We start from the raw sequence: 24,969 nt of genomic DNA on the forward strand, positions 1-24,969 counted from the left end.
CTCAGATCAGACCACCTTTTTCCATTGCTCCGAGGTCCAGTTCTGATACACACGCGCCCACTGTTGGCACTTTCGGCAGTGGACAGGGATCAGCATAGGAAACCTGACTGATCTGCGGCTATGCACCCCCATTTTCCCTGCCTCTAACATTCTAACTTTGAGGACAAATGTTCACTTGCTGCCTAATATATCCCACCCACCAACAGGTGCCATAATGAAGAGATAATCAGTGTTATTCACTTCACCTGTCAGTGTGGTCATAATGTTATGCCTGATCCTGTCTGTAGTTGATGTGTCCAAAATCCGTCTAAGAGGTGGTGATCTTAACTTTGAGAGCGAGAGAGAGAAAAAAAATAATAATAATAAAAAAAAAATTGTTCTATTTAAGTGTCCAACGAATGAGTGTTTCACCATGTCGCCGGTGTCATGAGAAATCGAGTCCCCCGCCCCAGGAATCAGATCCCCTTTGAACCCCAATGATCCAACGGACTTCTAATGGCTATTATTTTTACCACCTAATTATAATTCCTGGAAAATCACATTACGATTCATATAGTTTAAATTGAGTTATGGAAGTAGTAGGTCATCCGGGGACTTTTCACATACTGTTTTTCGAATACGATGCATTCAGACATACTACTCTTTTGCACATACTATAGAGTAGGAAAGTATTCATTTTTCTCACACAGTGTATGTGTGAAAACAGAGGTAAAGTGCAGACTGCTGGCACATCACATCATCCAGAGACATTTAACAACTTTGAGCAGGCTTTAGCTACTCTCCAGTTAGCAACACTGATGTACACCATTAAAATTTTGAAGCTTTGAGCTTGAGAAAGAGAAAGCTGACATTGACCCAAAACAAAGTATATTAGAATTCACATTTTGCATTAGGTTCAAAGGTACAGGTCAGGCAGTAAATCCTTGTATGGAGACAGAGAGTGTGATGAGTTAGCGTAATTCAATGTAACACACTTGCATAGCTGAATTTCTGTGTTTAAAATTGGGACTTTATTTCAGGAAAACATCAAGCTTTTTCTGAATGTTGTCAAAAGAGTCTATTCCCATGTAGTCGGCCTGGCCCTGTTCCCACCTCTGCTTGCGCTCCGCCGAGGACATGAGCGGCTGGACCGGCTCGGCCTCCGCAACATCCTCCTGATGGCAACAGAACCACACGGTCAATTAAAACACTCAACGCATATAAGAAGAAGAAGAAGAAGAAGAAGAAGAAGAAGAAGAAGAAGAAGAAGAAGAAGAAGAAGAAAAGAAGAAAAGAAGAAGAGAAGAAGAAGAAGAAGAAAAGAAGAAGAAGAAGAAAAGAAGAAGAAGAAAAGAAGAAGAAGAAGAAGAAAAGAAGAAAAGAAGAAAAAGAAGAAAAGAAGAAGAAGAAAAGAAGAAGAAGAAAAGAAGAAGAAGAAGAAGAAAAGAAGAAGAAGAAGAAGAAGAAGAAAAGAAGAAGAAGAAAAGAAGAAGAAGAAGAAGAAAAGAAGAAGAAGAAGAAGAAAAGAAGAAGAAGAAGAAGAAAAGAAGAAGAAGAAGAAGAAAAGAAGAAGAAGAAGAAGAAGAAGAAGAAGAAAAGAAGAAGAAGAAGAAAAGAAGAAGAAGAAGAAGAAAAGAAGAAGAAGAAGAAGAAGAAGAAAAGAAGAAGAAGAAGAAGAAAAGAAGAAGAAGAAGAAGAAGAAGAAGAAGAAGAAGAAGAAGAAGAAGAAAAAAAAACGTTAAGATCTTTACAGTTTGAAAGAGTCACGGCAATCAAAAGTGACAAAGGACAAACTAGCAGAAGCAGCAAGACTAAACAAGCATTAAAATAAGCCAAAACAACTACAAATCTAGATATTTCTTAATTTTAATTCACTCATCATGATAATCTTTGAAAAACCAGGATTCCCACAATCTTGAAAATCCTGGATATAAGGAGTAGGTAGATTAATTGTGTGAGATTTCGAGATTTCTATTAATTTGCCATTATTATCTACCATAGTCATGTAAATATACTAAAAATTAAAAATAATTGATATTTCAAAATAATTTACATTTCTAGTTATGCCAAACTCTAAAACACTTACTGAGTTTTAGTTTTTATTTTTATCCTCCATAATATAGCATAATGTGATTTTTTTTTTAATTATCACATTAAGCCATGCTCTAAAATGTTAAATTTGATATTAGCTTTTCATCATTTTATTAAATTGGATTTAACTCCAGCCCCACAAATTTTCATGGCCCCCAGAATATTTTGTCTCTGCTTTTGAACAAACAAAAAAATAATAAATATTTTTGCATTGTGCATCCTTTTTTATCAAAACTATAATGAGGGTAATTTCATAAAAAAACAACATTGAGCAAAAAGCTGAGAAAAACATGTTGTCAAAGACTATGTCTGGATGGGATTCAGAACGATGATCAAGCACAGATGGAGTTAATGGAGTCTATCAACACCCTAAAGCTTCACAGTCCGATAGCTTGTCCTGGGTCGACATTTCATTCAGTGACATTAGGTAGTTTTGATTTATATGCTGTTTAATGTTGATGAAAGCATCTACATCTGCTTACACATGATGGCCCTGTCCCAAATGGCACCCTAAACCCTTTCTCGGAGTCGCCACTTTCACGACGTAATGCCGCTTTGACTGCAGGGTAGAAGTCCTCTGTGTAGCTTGTGAACTAGCGGGCTCAGCTGAAGTGCGCATTGAGGACACATAGCATCCGCAAAGGAGGCGAACACGAGCACCCTTTTTTAAGCTTAAATGACGAATGGGACCCTACGGTCTTGTGGACTTAACGGACACGCAGTAGCCATTGTAAGTCCACAAGACCGAAAGTGCACATGAAGTGTGCCATTTGGGACAGGGCCTACATTGCTTGTTTCTGCTTCTTCACCTGTGTTTTGACCAGGAGATTCTGTACTCTTTTAGACGTTGTGTCATAGCGCCCCCTACCGTATACCAGTGAAAACATGGAAAGCGTTTAAGTATGAAAATTGGGACATGGCCATGAAGACTCATGGAAAGCGTGTATTATCTAGGGTCTGACCTCACACCCGGAGTAGAAGGGCTGGTCTCCGTACTCTCGGAGCAGCATGGGCACCACCTCACCGCTGTACAGCGCCCACCACTCCAGGAGGAAGCTGGGGTGAGCAGACGCCTGCATGTCCCCTCGCACTCTCCTCTGCGCGGGGTTGTATGTGTAGCTCCATGGCTTCATCTGTCCCAGGAAGTGGACGACTTTTGCATTTGCACCATATCTGTGGACAGAAATATATTAAGGGGCAGATTTATTAACAGCTTATGCCAGCATAAACCCTCTTTTAGTGTTTAAAAACTAGTCAGGATTTACAGAAGGAGCGTTTCCTCAGAGGAGGCAGTGCCTCAAAAAATTGGATAAGAAAATAATCCATATTATAAAAATAAGTGACTAGAAAAAGTATACACTTTTTAATAAGTACCACTGTTCAACAGTGACACCAGTGGGTAAAGTTACAGAGGGAGTCCGCGTCTCTCTTGCCTCCCCTGAGCCCATTGACTTTTAACCGTTTTTACAGATCTCCTAAAGCATGCAGCGGGGAACATTGATCCTGGATGGCCAGTCTCTTGCAGAGTTTAGCTCAAACTCTGAAAAAAAAAAAAAAAACTCACCTGCCTGTACCTTGAGAATGAATAGGTAAAAGTCTCGTGTGAGAAGAATGCTATGATGGATTATGATTGAATATGATTGGCTCATGCAAGAAATTCCACCTCTCGTTTTCATGCGCATACACAAATCAGCCTGAATGAACAATATGATGCCAATAAGGGAAGACTAATAAAAAGGGAAGTAAACAACTCAGCTACTTCTTCGATATCACCGTTTTGTCAGGTCAAAATCAAATGTGAAATGGCCTGCAAACATGATGAGTGACTGTAGGGTTTTAGTGAGCGATCAGCTTGGAGAAATCATAAAAATAAAAAAAATAAAAAATAAAAATCCTCAAGTCTGAGCTTGATGCTATTTAAAAAAAAAAAAAAATCAGTTCACAAAATAAAATATATTGTTTAAATTGTTACTGCTTTTAGTTTTTATTTTGGAATAGATGTAAAAAAGCTTAAACTAAAGTGATGATTTATACTTGGTTTTAATAAATATAACATTAAAAAGGTAGGGTACGTAAGAAAAAAACTTTCCAAATTTGTTTAAACTTTCTTTATATATCAATACATCATTAAAATGTAAGTACTCTGAAAAGAAAGTATAAAAATTGCGTCTGTAGACCTCTCACGACTGAGTGTCCATCGAATAACCATCATTCGCTTTAAAGCCAGCTCATTATTTCCATTCACTCCACCTTCTCCCTTCTGGGCTCTTTCAAAAGCCACGCCCCCAAAATACACGAACGCGCTTCACCGACCAATCAGCTGGAAGACGCATTATTTACCTGAGAGGAGCGGTGTGTATGTAGTGACATCATGTCAGAATCACATGTAATAAAACATCTAACTTTATCAGTATGAATATAAACAAAGAAGATGTCTTTTAGTACTCACTATCAAGCTAGAATACAGATACTGGTAAAGTTTAAAATATATTTGTGTTTGATTTGGTAACAAGCTAGTTATATTTATAAGGCAAAGCTAAAAACGGGTAGATTTGAAAACATAGGTAGAGAATATAAAAACCAACCAAAGCCGGAAATAAACGTGCAGGTAAAGTTCCCGGTGAACATGGCAAAAGAGTTTAGACAGAGGGTAGCTAAAGCTAACTTAGTTCTAAAAAAAGTCCATGGATGCAGTGTATTGTACTTTTACATATGCATTTGTTATTTAAAGTTCAATTTTGCAACTGTAACTTTATGCTAAGTAATGTTATGCTAGCTATATTAGGCAGCTACGTGTGCTAGTGATACATGCTTCATGAAAAACCAAAATATGAATAATCAAAATGAAAGATTACCTGTCCAGCAGAAATACAGCCAGCAAGCAGTCGCTTTTCAGCCCCTTGAGGTCCCTCAGCTCTCACCATCGTTGAAAAGCCACGCCGATATTTACTCGCATTTGATTTCTTTGTTTATCCAAAGACTTTGTGCATTGCCTTTTCTTGTACTGTCTTCCTTTTTTGCATTGTCTGCCTTCACTGACTGGAAAACCCGGCACAGTGAATTTTAAATGCTCTTTCTCTGCCATTATTTTGCTCTTCCTAGGATTCGTGCCTCTTAAACTCCTCAAATCAAACAGGTGCGTGCATGTGGGCAGATCTTGTAGCGAAAGGTGGTCGCCATGGTAGTGAGAGAAAAAGTGACAGTCGCCCAAGCCAATCACTTGCTTCGTCCCGAACGAAAATAATGAGCGGTGTTTATTGCAGATTAAAAAGTCTAGAGTCACTTGATTTGTATACTCTCTTTTTCAGAGTACTTACATTTTAATTATGTATTGACATATAAATAAAGTTTAAACAAATTTGGACAAAGGTGTTTTAGATCATTGTTACCTACCCTACCTTTAATTACATAGCAGAATTTTCCACTCTCATCTGTGTTTTATGGGATTGCCGTCTCACTTTAATTTGCCCTGTTTAATAAATAAATCTGGCCCTAAATATTTAACAGCCATTCTTGAAAGATAGTAGATGTCCATAAGGTTCATGAATCCATTTAGATCCTGGGATGAAAATTAAATGTGTTTATTTGCTTTAAAGGGTTAGTTTACCCAAAAATTAAAATTCTGTCAATAATTACTTACCCTAATGTCATTCGACACCCGCAAGACCTCCGTTCATCTTCGGAACACAGATTAAGATATTTTATATTTAATCAGAGAGCTTTCTATTCCTCCATTGAATGTATGTACGGTATACTGTCCCTTTCCAGGCATCAGTGGGTTAGTTAGAATCTCTTGAAGCATCGAAAACACATTTTGGTCCAAAAATAACAAAAGTTACGACTTTATGCAGCATTGTCTTCTCTTCCGTGTTTGTTTACAATCCGCAAATGAAGATTCAAATGGTTATGAATCAGCGTGTTGATTCGGATCGCCAAGGTCACGTGATTTCAGCAGTCTGACACGCGATCCGAATCATGAATCAATAAGGGACAGAATACCGTACATACATTCAATGGAGGAGCAAAGCTCTCATACTAAATATAAAATATCTTAAACTGTGTTCCGAAGATGAACGGAGGTCTTACGGGTGTCGAAAGACATTAGGGTAAGTAATTATTGACAGAATTAACCCTTAAAGTCAAGGATTTAACTGATTAAAAGCGCAACTGAAATCTGCTTTGTTCACATTTTCTGTGGGTTGAAATCGGCGAAATCGATTTAAATACGGTAAAAGCTAAAAATACTAGTCATGCTATTACTGCTGGCACCTGAAAACAATTTTGAATTAGCGAGAGTCTCCTGAAATGATTGAGACACTCGTTCTCTCAGCTCCGTCTCACACTCTCCTGTAACCTGATGTTACGGCATAAGCAGCCTTCATGTGACTCGTGTGTGTATCCTCTTACTGTCCCATCCTGAAGGCCAGCACATGCCAACATCAATGATATAGTGTCAAGCAGGGCCGCTGACGAAGTCAAGGAGTCACACTTACTGTTTGAAAGCAGGAAGGTAAGTGTAGATGGCTATGCTGCTCATGTTATAGATGAAAGGGAGATGTTTTGTGATGTCAGCCGTTGCCCAGTCGCTGAAGAAGCCGTTCAGAACTCCTTGGTCTCCTCCTGTTGGACAAACAATTAATAATTAATGTCAATTAAAATGCATAGCTCCATTTCATTTGTCAATGTAATTTAGAACACTTTAAACAATTAAAAGCCATTCATTAACACATTTAAAGCTGAAGAGTGTAACTTTGGTTATCTTCATAATGGGCTTGTCAACTGCTTTTAGTATGGCCTGTCACCAAAGACCCTATTAAAGGGCACATAGCTACTAGGATCAGTCGGGTACTCAATCCCCTCCACCATGATAAGGTGACAGTTCAGGCAGGGGATGGATGGAATGAGAGACTGACAGACGGATCGGTGCAGCTTATGCAGTCGATGTACCGGTCTGTCGTGGTGAAGGAGCTGAGCTGTAAGGCGAAGCTCTTGATATACCGCTCAATCTACGTTCCTTCTCTCACCTATGGTGATGAGTTGTGGGTCATGACCAAAAGGACAAGACCCCGGATACAAGCGGCTGAAATGAGCCTTCTCCGCAGGGTCGCTGGGTGCTCCCTGATGCCTATGATACACGGGCCAACTTTAAGCAATGTTAACAGGCAATTTTGCTAAACAATGTTGCTGTGGGCATTTTCCCCATTGAGAATGGGCAACACATTTATTTTTGGATATCCAGATAGAAATGTGTTGCCCATTCTCAGTGGAAAGTGCCCAAGCAACATCTTTCAGCAACATTGCTTAAAGTTGCCTCGTGTATCATCAGCTTTAGAGATAGGGTGAGAAGCTCGGACACTCGGGAGGAGCTCAGAGAAGAGCCGTTGCTCCACCACATTGAGAGGAGCCAGCTGAGGTGGCTCGGGCATCTATTTCAGATGCCTCCTGGACGCCTTCCCAGGGAGGTGCTCCGGGCACATCCCACCAGGAGGAGGACCAGGGGAAGACCCAAGACACGCAGGAGGGATTATGTCTCCCGGCTGGCCTGGGAACGCCTCAGGGTTCCCCCGGAGGAGCTGGAGAAAGCGTCTAGGGAGAGGGAAGTCTGGGCGTCTCTGCCCAGAATATATATGTATAAAAATAATTAAATTAATTAATAAATATATATGAACAAATAAATGATCGTTAAACTATTAATTATTCAATTAAATACAAACCTAACTCCAAAAAGATGATCCAGAAGTCATCTCTTTCAGGGAAGACCTTGCATTTTCCAACATGACAATGCCAGACCACATACTGCGTCAGGGGCCGTATTCACAAAACATCTTAAGTCTAAAAGTATCTCCTAACTTGCCGATTTAGGAGAAACTCTTAAAAATAATAGGCGTGTCAGTCCTGATTTTAGGACTCCTATATTTTAGCTCAGAGTGTTTCACAAAGCATTTTAGCTCTAAAACTAGCTCCTAAATCCATAAAACGTTAGGTCACAAAGGCCAAATCATAAACAATCATAATGGCTGTTGCTGCAATCTGCCCAAAGACTCTATATAACACTGAGGCAATAGTAATAATACATCTTTTATACAAAAATAATAATATTGTAAGATTACCTGTGGCAGTTGTTTTTACGAGTAAAAAAAAAAAATAAGCATATTAGGTGCACTGTCCGAGGGGCTCGAAGGGTCTGAGCTTGGATTTAGCGTAAACCAAGAGTTCTGCCCCGTATCGCAGCGTGAGGAACTGGGGGGGCAGAGTCTGACAATTAGCTGCTCATATACTAGTTTAATTTGTGACACTTGGCCTTATTTTTTATTCGTTATTATTTAAATACGGCAACATTTTTATTTTAAATATGGCAACATTCAAATTTGAAACATTTTATTTGAATATGCCAACATAAAAACAAAATATATCTATATTTAAATCGCTAACAGAGACCCCTCCCCTATCAGCCAATCACTGTGGGCAAAGTTAGCAAGCGTGATGACATCATCCAACGCGTCAGGCAAATCAACAAGACAAAAGTAAATATTGGAGTGGCCTTTCCAAGATGGAAAGAGCTCACGAGGAGCAACGATTTTAAAAAGAGCGCCGACGTTGCCTGCTTTCTTCTCGACAGGTAATATTAATTCAGCCTATTTGTGTATATTGGAAGTTTTATTGTTGCTTGGCTAATTATATCATGGTGTGCTGTGCATAACACTAGAACGATGTCTAGGATAGTTTTCCTCGCGTCAATGATGAAAAAGTATTGTGTACCTTATAACATAAATCCGTGTTCTATGACGGATAACATGAGATTAATATTTTAATTGCATTATAATTTGTTTGCTTTACGCTAGTGGTGTTGTACAATATACAGAATAATGATAGCACTGATAAAAGTTACTTTACTAAGATTAGCTTGCATTCGTCTGGGAACCTGATAGCTGATGTTAGCAATGAACTGGTTATTATTCAGTTCTATTATTCATTTTACATAGATTAACTTGATCATAGATCATTTGGTAAATTAAATAACTGCAAATTATAATAGTTTTCAAAAATTACCTCATCACTTGAGTTGACGCAACACTCACCGAAGAGGTCGAACTGAAAGCCATGACTAAATCGGCCACCATAGGAGTTGAAACGAAATCGAAATTGAGAGGAGCAGAAACTATTATTCACTGGATGGTCATATACCTTTTCACCACTAGATGGGAGAAAATATCACACAGTGCAGCTTTAATTGTTCACATAAGTCCCGTAATATGTTCTAACAAAGTAAATAAGATCAATTTTGATTTCATGAGGACTTTAAGACTTCTCTCTATTCCTTAGAAAAAGTTGCTCTCAGCAGCTTTGTGAATAGGTTAAGAGAAAACTCGCAAGTAAAACTTACTCTTAAATAATTTTACTGCCATTTAGAAGAACTCTTAGAGGATAAAATGTTTTGTGAATACGGCCCCTGATCTTTTACCATAGAAAACATTTGGCGCATCATAAAGAGGCAGATGTGACAAAGAAGACCTAAGTTGAGCAACTAGAAGCCTGTATTAGACAAGAATGGGACAACATTCCTATTCCTAAACTTGAGCAACTTGTCCCATCAGTCCCCAGACGTTTGCAGACTGATATGAAAAGAAGAGTGGATGCCACACAGTGGCCTTGTCCCAACTTTGAGATGTGTTGATGCCATAGAATTTAAAATTAACTTATTTTTCCCATAAAATTATACATTTTCTCAGTTTCTCAGATGTCATCTATGTTGTATTCTGAATGAAAAAAAATGAAATTTGAAACTTCCAAATCATTGCAATCTGTTTTTATTCACAATTTGTACAGTGTCCCAACTTTTTTGGAATCGGGCTTGTAAGTACTTAATAGAATGAACAAATAAATTAAATCCATTAAATCTTTCCATTACACAAAAGGTTTTTTACAGTTGAAAAAGTTTATTCAGACTATTTAAATATTCTTTGGACTTAGAAAAAAAAAAACAGTTACTGAATGTCCTTTGTGGAACCAGTGGTTCTACAGCATTGCTGCAAAAAAAAAAAAAAAAAAAAAAAAAAAAAAAACATTTATACATATTTTTGGATTTATACACTCAAAAATATAGTTAAATAAGCTACACTGTACAAACAATTCAGGTCTCCAATTGAAAATGCTCTAGTGACTGATCACATTATTTTTTAAAACATATTTTTAGATGGCCAAATTGAATATTTGTGAATTAAATTGCATCAGTTCACAGAAATTCAATTTGGCCAACTGAAAAATTTAGATCAGTCACTAGAAAATTTTCAATTGGAGACCTGGGCCCGTATACATAAAGATTCTAATAGGCCTCTCGGAAAACTCCCAACTTAGCTTAAAAACTTTTACGTAGGAGTCTTATCTTAAGAGCTTTTCGAGACCGATCTGAGAGCAACTCAGAGCAAGGAAAATACAAAAACTTTTCTTAGTGAAGAGGCGGGGCTGACCCCATTGCTACATATGACAGTCTTTTGAAGACTGTGATTGGTTGGTTGGTTTAAGGGTTAAGATGCTTTCTGAATTACTTTTTTCTTTACTAGGATTTTTTAAGTAAATTTTAAGAGTAAACGCCCACATTTCTAAGAAATTTCTTAGAATTTTGTCACTAGGAACTACTCTTTGCATTAAAGGGGGGGTGAAATGCTGTTTCATGCATACTGATCTTTTTACACTGTTAAAGACTTGGAATCCCATACTAAACATAGACAAAGTTTCAAAAGTTAAGGTGGACGTTTGATGGGAGTATTTCTTTGTCAAAAATACTACTTCCGGTTAGTCATAAGTTTCGGCAAGTTTTTTTCGATCATGGGTCCCCTTTGACGTTAATGGGGGCGGAATTTCCTTGTATGGGCCGTACGAGCAATTCTACCATAAGAGCGAGAGAGCGAGAGAGCGAGAGAGAGAGAGAGAGAGAGAGAGAGAGAGAGAGAGCGAAAGCAACAGGCTACGCCCATCAAAGCGGGGCTCGTAGGCTGCGCTGCACAGGTGATGTGACTTCAAGAAATTAACAATGTCACCAAAAAAAAGTGCGTTTTTGGTTGCCAGACCAAGACAGTCCTGTACAGATTGCCAAAAAAACCCGCGTTAAGGCAACAGTGGATGTAATTTGCTTTTCCGGATCAGCAACTGAGTTGCGCAAAGGTTTATGTCTGTTCACTGCATTTCGGTGCCGACTGTTTCATAAACAAGGCCCAGCTCGACGCCGGATTTTCCCGATCGCCTAATGCTGAAGGATGGAGCAGTCCCAACGTTAGAACCGCAGGCGGTGAGTGAGACTGCTTCAAATGTCTGTGTCTATGCTCATCAAGTAGCCCAAACATGATCACGTATAGTTAATTGATCAATGGAGCATGCGATGTGTAGTGCGTGTACATTTGTTTAGCTGGCCACTATATGTGAAACTTTATGTTTGTGTATTGTAAAAGCACTCCAAACAACAATACACAAAGAGTGGGGAAATATGTTGAACTAAATAAGCGCGCTTCTTCATTCAAATGCGCTACTATTCCGTGTCTTTCTATGTAAACACTAGCCTGCCGTGCAAAACCAGTCCGCTTACTACAATTGTCTACACAAACCACGCGTACACACACACACACACACACACACACACACACACACACACACACACACACACACACACAACTGCACTTCCCACATGTACACCTTCAAAGACAAAAAATACGACGATATAATTCAAGTATAAATATGTAAATAACACAAGTCGCTAAGCATATTATATAGTTAGTGTATAACTTGTACCACATAGAGACGTCCTGCTCTAGTCGTTTTTGCTGCTGCTCCTGTTCAACTGCAGCCTCTGGGTCTGATTCCGGATCATAGATGTATGGCTGTATCTGATTAAAAGCCATATTTTTATTTTGAATAAAGTTTTCCCGCTAGTAGGGATGACACAGCTTTACGACGCACTCAACACAATAACAGCGGCGCGCACGCGCCATTATTTAGCTCCGCTCACACGACACGCCCCCACCCGCTCTGCTTTTTTCTGAAAGACTCGGAACAGCGCATCTTTCTTATATAATCATAAAAAAATAAAGACTTTTCGGAGATATGCAGGATGCAATGCTACTCTATAAGTACTCAAGATTGACATGACACTGACTGAAACTGAGTGTTTCACCCCCCCTCTTTAAGATTCTTTATGAAAACGGGACCTGTTTTTTTTTTTTTAACAGTGTATGCACTGTAAAACATTTCAAGTCTGTTAAACTTAGAAACGAAAGTTCACCTGCTGCCTTAAAAACGTGAGTCAACTGAACTTAAAGACATTCTTTGTTTCAGCTCAAAATGTTATGTTTAACAAGTTATATAACTAATGAAAATTTGTTGTTTCAACTTGATCCTCTGAGTTAAGACAACTTACTTTTATACGTTAATCAAACGTTGATAGTTGTTTCAACTTGATTCTCTGAGCTAAGACAACTTACTTTTATACGTTAATCAAACGTTGATAGTTGTTTCAACTTGATTCTCTGAGTTAAGACAACTTACTTTTATACGTTAATCAAACGTTGATAGTTGTTTCAACTTGATTCTCTGAGTTAAGACAACTTACTTTTATACATTAATCAAACGTTGATAGTTGTTTCAACTTGATTCCTTGAGTTAAAACAACTTTGTTAAATGATTGAAAACTCACATCAGCTCATAATGAATCAACATAACTGGTCTGCTCAAAAATAATTAAATTTTATTGAAACAAGTTCAATGTTGCACAAACTTTAACATTGTTTTAGAATACAATTCATGAAAAAATTGCTCATTAGAACCTGTTAAGAACAAAGGTGCTTCTATTTCATCAACATGAGTTTCTCCAATATGCAGAACAAAGATGAATGGTATAAAAGAGGTTTAGAAAAAGTACGGGAGGGGAGTAGAAAAAAGACATGAATTGTGGAAATATATATAGAGTGGTGGGCCATGTAATGACAAAATAACTGCTTGTCAATTACTTTTAAAGAATATGAGTGTACACTGTATGAACAAGTTGATACATTTTTGACCTTGGAATGATTTGAGCAATACTTGGTCATTGACTTAATTTCTTAAAATCGAATGTAAAGAGTTTTATCTCTAAAAACAGATTAGCTTATAACGCTAGTCTATGGGGCACAGGGTAGACACAGGATGGTAAAATAATCGCTAGTTAATACCACTAATAAGGCTCAAAATAGCCTCACACTAACACGGTAGCATAATGATGGTCCCTACATGCAAACCGAAGCATTGAGAACTTTGTAAGTGTACAAACAGTTTAATAAAAAGATACGTTATAAACATAGTGCCTTACGCGTTCACGGACCGTCTCGAAAAACAGTCTCGATGAATCGATCTACGAGCGCTGTTCTGAGCTGGTCGATAGGAATTAAGTTTGTGAAATGTAATAACATGGACATTTTTAATATGGACCCTGTCGCGTTCAGTGTTTTCTTCCGGAAACAATGGACCATATGAGATTCCAAGTCACAGTTCATCACTAAGCAGAGCTCTCGTCGCTCGATGAGTCGAGACTGTTTTCCAAGATGGCGCCTGTTCGTGAATGTGTAATGCGCTGTGTTTATAAAGGTTCTTCTTATTAAACTGTTTGTACTCTTAAAAAGTTCTCAATGCTTCGGTTTGCATGTTGGGACCCTCATTATGCTGCCGTGTTAGTGTGAGGCTATTTTTAGCCTTGTTAGTGGTATTAACTAGCGATTTAATTTCACTACTCTGTGCCCCATAGACTAGTGTTGTAAGCTAATCTGTTTTTAGAGATAAAACTCTTTACATTCGATTTCCATGAAAACGCATCCCAGAGAACGATCTACTCGGTAACCATCTGTTAATTACCCCTAGGTTCATTTCTCACCGGAGTTGTCCTTTAATGACTCACCCTAATGACGTTCCACACCGTTAAGACCTTCGTTCTCCATTGAAAACGTATGCACAGTATACTGTCCATGTCCAGAAACTAATAAAAACATTATCAAAGTAGTCCATATGAGACATCTGTGGGTTAGTTAGAATCTCTTGAAGCATCAAAAGTACATTTTGGTCCCAAAATAACAAAAACTACATTTTTATTCAGCATTGTCTTCTCTTCCGTGTTTGTTTTCAATCCGCGTTTGCGACTCCACAGTCTCCCTCAGACTACAAACGAAGCTTGCGCACCAGATAACACATCAGCAGCGTCACTGCGCAGTCGCGAACACGGATTGAAAACAAACACGGGAGACAATGCAGATTAAAGTCAAAGGTTTTGTTACTTTGGGACCAAAATGTATTTTCGATGCTTCAGGAGACTCTAACTAACCCACTGATGTCACTTATGAACTACTTTGATGATGTTTTTATTACCTTTCTGGTCCTTCTGGAAAGGGACAGTATACTGTGCATACGTTTTCAATGAAGAGACAGAAAGCTCACAAACTAAATATAAAATATCTTAAACTGTGTTCCGAAGGTGAGCGGAGGTCTTACGTGTGTGGAACGACATCTTTATCCTTTTTACATCTTTGAGGTCATGAAGAACATCTTCTCCTCTACCCCCACAGCCACATTAAATACATCAGAAGGAAAAGCATCATGCAGGACACCTTCATGTCCAATAAGAAGTCCAACATGGACTCCCTTCATAATGACATCTAGGGTTTCACCATGAACCTAAAACAAAAAGCACAATTTCAATCCTAATTTAAAAGACATGTAATAGATTTGGTCTATAAAATATGGAAGCCCGTTTCCGCCACTAAATAAAGAAAATAAAAAGAGTAATTACGACTTTTTATCTCAGTCAGAATTCTGATTTTATATCACAGCAATTGCGAGTTTATATCCCAGAATTGTGACTTTATAACTCGCAATTGTGAGAAAAATAACGTCAGAATTCTGAGATAAAGTCGCAATTACCCTTTTTATTTATTTTTTATTTAGTGGAATCGGGCTTCCATAATAATAAAATGATAGAAACGGTCCAATAATACTTGATTCGAAAAAATGTCACTATGAAAAATGACAATACTAAGCACCAGACAGTCTACAATCGACTGACGTTTTTGCAGTGCGCGCCAGACTAAAGGGGGTCGGCCGCGCCACGTCTTTAAAATTCAAAAACATTGTTTTCAAACCGCAGTAAAGATAGCTTGCGGTTCGATATTCAGATTTAGTTTGGCCATTAATCCCCCGTGCGCAGTCGTAGACATGCAAAATAATAGTTGTTGTCATAGTTCATGATTTGTGAATTCTAGTGATGCGGTCCTCCGGTCCGAAACTGCTTTTTTTTCCACAATGACTATTCATTCGTATATCTCCAAAAGTTGGTCACTTAGAAGACTGAAACCAGTGTCATCTTGATCATCTTGGTTTGTGAATTTTTTCACAACAAAGCACTTGACCGTAAATACGTTGGCGAGTCTGCTATGCCGAATTTTCAATGCGTTTTCACACCGGCGGCGGCATTCGGCGCCTGTCCGCGGCGACTCAGCAAGTTGTTCAAAATCCTGCCGCACCACAGAGCTCCATTTCAGTTTAATATTAAATGTATATTATATTTTCCTCATATCGTCAATGTACATAACGTTACTGATTTCACCCTGTGCTACAAGATTCACCCATCGTGCAGCTCTCCTGTTAGAAGTCGATTCAAAATTGAGCTCGCGCGTAACCTATATAACGTTAATGTGCGTCCGGTCTGAGACACGGGGCTGATCTTCGGTCCGGTGTGCGACCCACTTTAACCCAGACTGGCTGTGGAAGAGCAAGAGAATGAATAACGCGGCGAAACTAAAACAAATTAAGCGAGTGAAAGATGAGAAATAAACCCGTATTTTCGGATTGTTAATCCTTTTAAGTCCTACAATAACGTACAATTATCAAACACCCTGCAGATCATCACCGTGTGCTTTATAGACTTTGTTCAAAGGAAAACAGCGCCTTTTCGCTCCAGTAACGTTATATACATTTATAATAACCATCAAACACTAAAATACTATGTATAAGCTGTGAACCCAAGCGATATATTAAATTTATTTTAGCATCTGGCAGTGAACTGGTGAGGGAAACCCAGGTGGTGTTAAAGTCGCGGAGCACGATCAATGTGCTACTTACATGAATTAAATGGCAACATTATCAATTTATAATTACAGATAATGATAATAACTCACCTTCCAAGTATATTTTTCTGTTTCTCAACACGAATTCATGTAAGAACCCCAGCTGGCAGCTGGGAAACTCGAATGGCGATAACTGCTCTCTATTTCGCGGTCTTTGCTCTGTATCACCCCTCCCCCAATGTTTAACTTACAGACACGAGTTAAATGAACACTGACAAACCAGACAAAACTCACAAGGAGTCAACATAATGTATTACTGTAAGTTTAATTATTGAAAACTTATACACTTGAGTTAAATTTCCAAAACTTATCATGACAATTGGAGTTAAAGACAAAAAGTAAGTTCATATAACTTAACATGGCTATCATGTTTTACAGTGTGGGGTTGCTTTTAGTATTCTTCAGTAGTCTTTTTGGTTGATTATAAGGTTTTCTGACCTCCTACTGTTCAGACTGTCATTTTGTACCTGATGAAATCTGAGCCGTTTGTTTAACAACTCAACTACATGTCCAAAACTGCACACAAGTGACGAGAGAGAGAAAAAAACCCCCTTAAAATCCAATTAGTAAACACCAAGAAGATCTGTGATACTCAGCAGGGTAAGATGGCTATTTTTTACATTTTATAGCAGAGACATTCAAAACATATGATCACCATTTAGGCTCTTTACTCCAGTATGAGGAATGTGCCCAGGTAGCCTGACAAGCCAGACCCACATCAAGATGTTTGGTCTGGAAACTCACCATTGACGGCTCAATCCGAGGGGCGGATAAACGGTTGTCTTTCAAACTCCCTCTGCACGCGATAGGATAGCGCTACAACCAACCAGAGCAACGAAGGTGAAGCGGAGCTTGTTGACAGATTAAACATTCACCGTATCCGGTCGGCAAAACTCAGAACACATCTTCCCTTTTTAAGAATGACTTCAGTGCCGTTCTTTGTTCTTTTCTCAGAGAAAAGCTTAACTCCAAGTCTTCCAGAGTTGCGGTCAAAGCTGATTCGAAAGACCGCCGTTCACCAGTTTCTGTGTTTACTAGAAGCACGCAAACACAACTCGGCACGCAAACACAATTAAGGCCCCGTCCACCGACTCTATACACAATGTGATTGGCCCGGCAAGAGTTAGGCGAATACAGCTCAGAAGGGTATTGAGAGTTGGTAGACGACACTCGTGGGCAGATTAGATCTGCTGCCGCTAGGGTGCGTCTAGATTTCTAAGCTAATGCCCAGGTGCTTACTAGTTGAAAAAAAGACCCTATACACATCTAAAAGACGTCCCAGTCTGAAAGAGCAGCCTACTTACATGCTTGATTAAAGGTCACTGAGGACACACACACACCACAGAGACATGGCTATACATGTTACAACAGGTCACACACTGCACGAAACACATACAGACACTTAAAACAAGCACTGAAATTGTAAAACTAATCCATACGAATCGAGCAGTTTAGTCCAAATTTTCTGAAGAGACACAACCACTTTATATAATGAACAGATTTAATTTAGGCGCTTACGCATCAGTTGTGGCAAACGGTATTCGCTTGATGCGCAAGAACCAATGAGGTTCATTCTCGTGTCACGCAGCACGTTTGAGCTTCTCAAGAACCAATGAACGTATAAAAAGCCCCAAAGGGGTTGCTAATGTTCAAGTTGTTCACGTGAATTTGCTGTGCAGGTCAACAGAAAGCGGTTTGGTTTGAAAGTGACCTGTGTCTGAGCTGAACTGGACTGCACTCAGAATTCATTGCCATCCTCTGTACTGAGACCGATGAATGTTTGCTCCAGGACAGGCCATCTGCACGATATGAGGAAATTAATATAGACTCAGCACAAACCACATACAGATTCTGCACTGCCATCCAAAAAAAAAAGCTTTTGAAACTCAAATAATGCCAGGTGCTGTAAACAGATTAACCAACATGCTGGAGCCTTCAGAACAATGTGCTCGCAAAGCACGCTGGTTTACCAGCTGAACCAATCCACAGCCAGTTTATTGCCGTCAGGAGCCCAGAAACAGAGTTCAAAATCGTCCCCCAGGGTGCAAGTGGCTCTACAAACATTACTGCAGTCTCGGAGCATTCATTTAGATGGGATGATCTGAACTGTGCAGGAATGTGCGTAGTCTCTCACTGGTTTACATTGGCAGAGGATGAGAACAAGCCCACATGATAGCCTATGGTCATCAGAACTCTAATAAATGAGGAAATGGAAAGATGTTTGTTTCATGCCCCGTTTCACTCCTGCAGGTACGAGAGAACACACCGATGCTATGTCTTCGAATGCCAGTTGTCTAAACAGCCAACAAAACTGTCTCGTTTCTTTACACAAAAAACTGTTTATAACAGAGACTATCACTAAACATACTCCGTTTTAACATTTTCTTAGTTTAAAATCTCCAACAATTTGGCAGCCAAACAGATAGTATAGAAAAGCATTGTGAATCTAGTGTCTTCCCTCCGATACTTCACTGCTTTTTCATATTAAACTGTTATTCCCTTAACTTAAACGAGTTGATACATACTTCTCTCGTCTCAGTGCGTGCTCTTAATCTCTCTGACACGCAGTGACGATCTGATAGCATTTAGCTTAGCCCACTAAGCCCAGTTCATACACTATGGAACCAAACAGAGATCAAGTTAGAAGTACCAAACACCTCCACGTTTCCTCTATTTAAATACAGTTACACGAATAGTTGAACGATCAAGTAAGGTGACAATAAAAAAACGTGGTGCGTTTCTAATTGGATTAAAAAGGAGAACTATAATGTATGGCGGAATAGCACTTCTGAGAGTACTTCGGCTCGGCGCAGTAAAAAGTCCCGGCTGAAACATCTTCCCTCACACCTCCCCCTCACTCTCTCATTTCTGTCAATAGGGAGATGTGAGGGAAGAGGTTTCAGCCGGGACTTTTTACTACGCCGAGCCGAAGTACTCTCAGAAGTGCTATTCCGCCATACATTATAGTTCTCCTTTTTAATCCGATTAGAAAAGTACCACGTTTTATTTTGTCACCATACTTGATCGTTCAACTATTCGTGTAACTGTATTTAAATAGGGGAAACGTGGAGGTGTTTGGTACTTCTAACTTGATCTCTGTTTGGTACCATAGTGTATGAACTGGGCTTAGTGGGCTAAGCTAAATGCTATCAGACAATCACCGCACGTCAGAGAGATTAAGAGCACGCACTGAGACGAGAGGTATGTAACAACTCGTTTTAGTTAAGGGAATAACATAGTTTAATATGAAAAAGCAGTGAAGTAACCCTTTAAGCAGAGAATACCATGAGACAACATAGTCATGAGGAGTTCAAGCTATCCCTGTTAGAACCACATACAAACTAGCCCTGCTAAAAATAAAGCAATCAATACAAATTACCACGCCATTAGAGCCTTGACGCGTCATTAAAAAGTTCAGAGGCTGGTCACTGCTGGTCATTTCACAAAAATAGAGCGAAAACTCAAGCTGACAAGATTGTGTAGCATTCATGTAGCCTGCAATAAGCACAGACCCTGATAATGGCAGCCCAAAAGAGCTACTGGATTCTGTGGAATAACAAAAGCATAAAAATCAGGCTCTTGAAAAGCTGCCAGTCTCCATAATGCAAGCAGTGTCAATTAATTTCAGAAACTGCACCAGAGCCCTCCCTCACAACGCTGCAATCTAATTGGGTCCTCAAGCTCAAAGCCAGACTCGTAAGAATGGGTTCACTGTGTCGTCGAGCTGAAAACGGGTCCAAAACTTTACACCAATACATCATACATTTCCTGAAAGTCACTCACACAAGCTGGCATGTGCAAACAATTATTGGTCCTGCATTTGATTAACTAACAGGTAAAAAACAAAGCAAAGGGAAAAGGAAACATGCACGCTCTTGTCCTGTTAGTCATTTTACCAAATTACTAAAACCCATAAAAGTTGCATAACAAGCAACTTTGCCAAGAGGTGGCTGTAGAAAAATGGCCCTTGGCTCCTAAAGAAAAGAAAAAAAGAGGGTTGCCTTGAAAGGGCTTTTGTTTGCTGGGAGCACTTGTGCCAAATTCCTCTTGCTGGGCTTATGAACCAGCTGTGTTGGGCAATACTCGGGAGGCTCTGTTGGGCATTTTTAGCTTGAGATAATTTTGTGAGGCAAACAAGCAAGGGTGATTTAATTGCGCTGACATTATGTGTAAGATGAGCACACATCAAACTGCTGGGTGTGTGATTATCTGCCGAGAATGATAAGAAAGACGCATAAGCTATCTAAAATAACTCTGCTGGGTTATCTAGCCACGACTGGCCTTGATTCAGGGCAGGGTACTTGATAAGCACCCAAATCACCAGAGAGATGCATATGGAGCTCAGGGAAGACCAGGGGCGGCCAATCACACTCCAGAACACTTGCCTGGAAGTTTCTAGAGAGTCTGAAGACCTTGATTAGTTCAGGTGTGTCTAAGTCCAAACTCTTAAAATAAAATAAAAAAGACGAAAAAAAGCACCATTAAGTGAGGTTTAAACCTTTTAGGGGCACTTACACCACAACTAATAACTTATGCGTTTTAGCTGTTCATTTACATGACGGTTTTTGGGGCCTGAAAACCGGTTTCAAAGTGCACATTTTTGAAAACTATACTGTTATCGTCTCTGTGTGAACTACAAAAACAGTGATGTCATGCGCATTACATGTTCAATCTATAGATTTTTACAAAGAGACCTTGCCAACTACTGGCCAGGCAGTAGAATGCAGCGTTTTTAAAGTGCCCCATTTATGCTATTTTAAAGTTTCCTAATTCAGTTTTGGAGGTCTCCTACAACAGGTTTACATGCATCAAAGGTAAAAAAAAAAAATCACTTATTTTTTCATAATATGCATGGCACATCACCACAATGTTCAATGATTCTCAAATGACTCGATGGAGAATTCAGTCTCTCTAAATCCCACTTTTCCACAAGCCTGCTCTAGATTTGAAAAAAAAGAAAAGATTTGTTTAATTGACTCAGAGTAGACTCTTACTTTTGAGAGACAATAACTTTATATACGGTGCAATTTCAGATTTAAAACTTTGCAGGATGTTTTCATTCACTTAGAACTATGTTACACACGACATTAAAGGTTCTTTTCAAAAATCTATAATAATTTGTTTTCGCAGATCTGTGTGTGAACGGGGATCGTTTTGACAATGTTGTCGTCTGTATGTGAAAAACACAAAGGAGAAAGTTTCGATTTTAAATACATAGTTGTCGTGTAAATGTACCCTTAGACCCTCTTTACACCTGGTATAGAGATGCATTATGGTTGATAGACAAGTGGACAAGGGAGACGTTCCCATTTACACCTGGCGTTTTAATCAGTCTCTTTTGTCCACTTTCAACCACTTCTGTCCTGATTTCTTTGAGGGGAGGGTAAGTGTTTGTGTTTTTTTTTTTTAGATTTTTCGATCTAATGGACAAAATAAACTCATCCAATTTACACATGATTGTGACTGGAGACCATGGAAAAACATACAGTAAGACCAGCCGACCGGAGAGAGAACGTGTGCTTGGCACGCTTTTCATCTTTAAACTAAACTTAGGTCTCTAGCCAACAAAGGAAGTTGTTATTCACTAAGATTCTTGCCCATGACTGTCCACAGCCATTCAAAATAACATTCAGTCACACAAACTATTGTACAGGATTAAGAATATGCAATACAGAATTTCTCCTTTTAAATATTTTAAACAATCAAGTGAATAATCTCACGAAGGATGGAGACTATTATAATAACTATAAAAATATGAATTATAATTCTGTAAGAATAGGCCACACCACACCACAGTGGAACAATAAAGTTGTAATCACTTTCAGAACAATGTTGTCCAGTTGACAAAAATATTTGACAGCCAGTCAGAATCAGTCTTGTCACCTGTCTTTGAAGAGCTTGAGCATTTAATGCGGCAGACGACACGACTGCAGTGTGCGCTTATAATCAACAGAACATCTGTTGGTGTGGATGCTAATGTAGTTTTGGTTATTGGTGTGAACAGGCCTTTACAATGGAAGCACTTATGAACCGTGAAGATTTCTTTAAGATGTTTAAAAATACATAGTGAAGCTCTCCGCCTTTTGATCCAGCTGACATTCAGAGATCTGACACACCCCGGTTTACATACCATCAAAGCTGCCGTGCTCTGTGCAGTACTGCAGAAGTTTTCCGTAGGTTTCGTTGGACGGGCGAAACACGAACACACCAGAGTTGAAACAGTCGGGCCAACCGGGATCCGGCGCTGCAGAAAACTCCTCTCTGTCGAACAGCTCGTCGATGTTTGAGACCACCTACAGCGAACAAATAAGTGTGACACTTCTCAGAACGGTCAACATAAAGTCGAAAGTGGTCAGGTCATTTTGACCCAAAAATCATTTCCTCATTAAAAAAAAATAAATAAATCTTCAGATCCATTTTTGATCCAAAACCTTAGGCTCTTGCTGCACTTGAACTTTTTGTATGTAATGGAGTGTTATGTTGTATTTAAGTAAAATTGTGCATTATATAATGTAATTTTGATTACAATTATTGGTTAGTAATTTAGAGGTAAATAAATTTGAAAAAAATATATCCTCAAAAATGCATTAAAAACATACAAAATAAAAGTTACAAGCTTTCTAGACAAAAAAAGAAAAAGTATGATTTTAGGGCTTCAGGTCATTGTGACCCATGAGGGAAGGAGTTGTTACAGGTACGGGAGGAGAGCATAAGGGTTAATAAATATGTGTGGTCTTATTGTGTACAATTCATTGGTGGACATAAAAAAAGTCCAAATAAATAATAATAATAAAAAAAAAATCATAACATACTACACCCAATACACCACATCCCATAAATTCCAGATGGAGAGAAATACAATTCTTATAGACATTTCTGTTGATTATCCTGTTTCACAAAAAAATACACTACCATTCTGACGCAGGTTTTTTTATTTTTGAAGAAGAAGAATTTAAAACGTATTCAACAAGGACATCAAATGGATCAAGAGAGGCAGTTTCTATTTCAAATAATTGCATTTTTTTTTAAAGAATCCTGAAGAAAAAAGAAAAGAAAAAAAAGAAAGAAAAAAGTTTCCACCAAAAAAAAAATATATATATATATTAAACAGAGGAACTGTTTTGAACATTTCTGATAATACAAAATGTTACTTCAGCAACAAATCCGCATATCAGGCTGAATTCTGAAGGGTCATGTGACACTGAAGATTATTTTAAAATGTAATATTTTACAATATTTCTGTATTTGCAATCGGATAAATGCAGCCTCTTATGGGTTAAATCTAAAGTTGAAGACATGCATTGATGCCTTACTGCTCATAGTGCAACGTGACGCAGAGACATACTTTCACACACTAGTTAATGAGGCACAATGTAATTCAAATGACATAAACCACAGGCTAACCGCATTATGACTATTTCATGCATGTTTTGACAAGGCACAACCAAACTCAACACTCACCAGTGTGTCTGCATCCATAAACACACATTTGGAGTAGTGTGTGAGAGTCCAGCAGTGCAGCTTGGTGAATGTGACACCCAGATCGGGTCTCTTCATCATGGCCAAATGTGCCGTGTCCCCACTGTCCAGCACATCCACTAGCCTGACTTCATCATAGAGCTCATGAAGCACTGCCCTAAAAACATTCAAAACTACTCATTCTGTGTTCTACAGACGCAAGACTGGGTTTGCAATTGTGGCTGAAACTGGCATGGCGTACCTTGACTGATCGGACACATGGGGTCCAATGAGCACCACCAGCTTTTTTGACGTCTTATGGTTCCTAAGGGATTTTCCAAGCACCATAGCTCCTCTTGCATAGCTATCATTTGTAGCCAAAGTGACAAATGCCTGTTCTGCTATAAGAAAATGAGAGGGTTACAGATTGGCTTAACATAGCATGACTGACAGACGAAGTCGATTCATTTGATTTCACATTATCCTTCTAAGATTTAAGGCATAACAGAATGGATTTCCCAAAAATAAGCCTTGATGGAAGTTAATGATGCATGGTCCACATAATGACATCAAACTAACAAAGTTCAATACAGTTATGCCTATGCCCATTAAATGAAGAGCGAAAACATGGACTTCCTATATTTAATATGGTTTAAAAAAGCATCAATATCTTTGTTTAGTTTTGATTTGATTCAAAGAATCGGTTCTTTTGAACAAGTCATTTAAAAATGATTCAGTGATTATTTTACTTCATGGGATGGCTTCTTATATCATTGCTTGGAATATGATCAACAATATTAGTCTACAGAAAAGCCATGTTGTTATGTTTTTCAAAAGGGTTTTATTAAAAAGGGGGTTTTTACTTAAGACTTTTCAAAGTCTGGGTTGTGCTAATAATACATAGACTACAGAAATAAAGCTTAATCTTGCCAGTATAAATCAACAGTACACACAAAGCTGCAGAAATATGAATATGAGTAATGCAAAGAGCATGTAACTTACAGTCCTTAAAAACCTTGTAGTGCTCTTACAAATGTAGGCTATAACGCATAACGTAAATAAATCGTTTAGTTATTTACAGGTGCTTAGCGGTAAGAAATAATTTAATTTACAGTGTATTTTTTGTCACATACCTGCCATGCTTGATATTTGTCGAAGCTACCTTGTAGCTCGGACTCCCCAGGAACAGCAGTGACGCTTCAATAAAAGAGACTTTGTTTCACGTCTTGACTTGATTTATACCAGCGCGCACCATCTCCATATATATTGCTGCCAGTCACGTGACCAGAAGGTCTCTGCGGACACG

General features: G+C 38.7%; 1 protein-coding gene across 2 annotated transcripts; it reads right to left on the reverse strand.

Moving 5' to 3' along the window:
* Positions 1 to 414: 414 nt before the first annotated feature.
* gyg1b (glycogenin 1b) lies at positions 415 to 24,931 on the reverse strand. 2 transcript variants are annotated; one of them, XM_067434825.1, is made up of 7 exons: positions 24,797 to 24,931; positions 23,926 to 24,061; positions 23,667 to 23,841; positions 22,336 to 22,498; positions 6,564 to 6,690; positions 3,033 to 3,243; positions 415 to 1,154 (listed from the first exon to the last, which is right to left on the reverse strand). In XM_067434825.1, the coding sequence occupies exons 1-7, from the start codon at positions 24,801 to 24,803 to the stop codon at positions 1,011 to 1,013; spliced, it is 963 nt and encodes a 320-aa protein (XP_067290926.1). In that variant the 5' UTR covers positions 24,804 to 24,931; the 3' UTR covers positions 415 to 1,010. The 2 variants fall into 2 exon arrangements, with proteins under 2 accessions (XP_067290926.1, XP_067290925.1); XM_067434824.1 differs by having other exon boundaries at positions 417 to 1,154; positions 23,926 to 24,064.
* Between the last annotated feature and the right edge of the window lie 38 nt (positions 24,932 to 24,969).

The sequence above is a fragment of the Pseudorasbora parva genome, chromosome 24 (assembly GCF_024679245.1).
Source record: "Pseudorasbora parva isolate DD20220531a chromosome 24, ASM2467924v1, whole genome shotgun sequence".
In the NCBI taxonomy this organism is placed as follows: domain Eukaryota; kingdom Metazoa; phylum Chordata; class Actinopteri; order Cypriniformes; family Gobionidae; genus Pseudorasbora; species Pseudorasbora parva.

What these genes read in the sequence shown, in the direction of transcription:
- gyg1b (XM_067434824.1), bottom strand. An exon ending in TACCTTCCTGCTTTCAAACA is followed by an intron (nt 3,244 to 6,563) that starts GTAAGTGTGACT and finishes TTCTGTCCACAG; the next exon opens with ATATGGTGCAAATGCAAAAG. An exon ending in CCTTCTACTCCGGGTGTGAG is followed by an intron (nt 1,155 to 3,032) that starts GTCAGACCCTAG and finishes TGTTGCCATCAG; the next exon opens with GAGGATGTTGCGGAGGCCGA.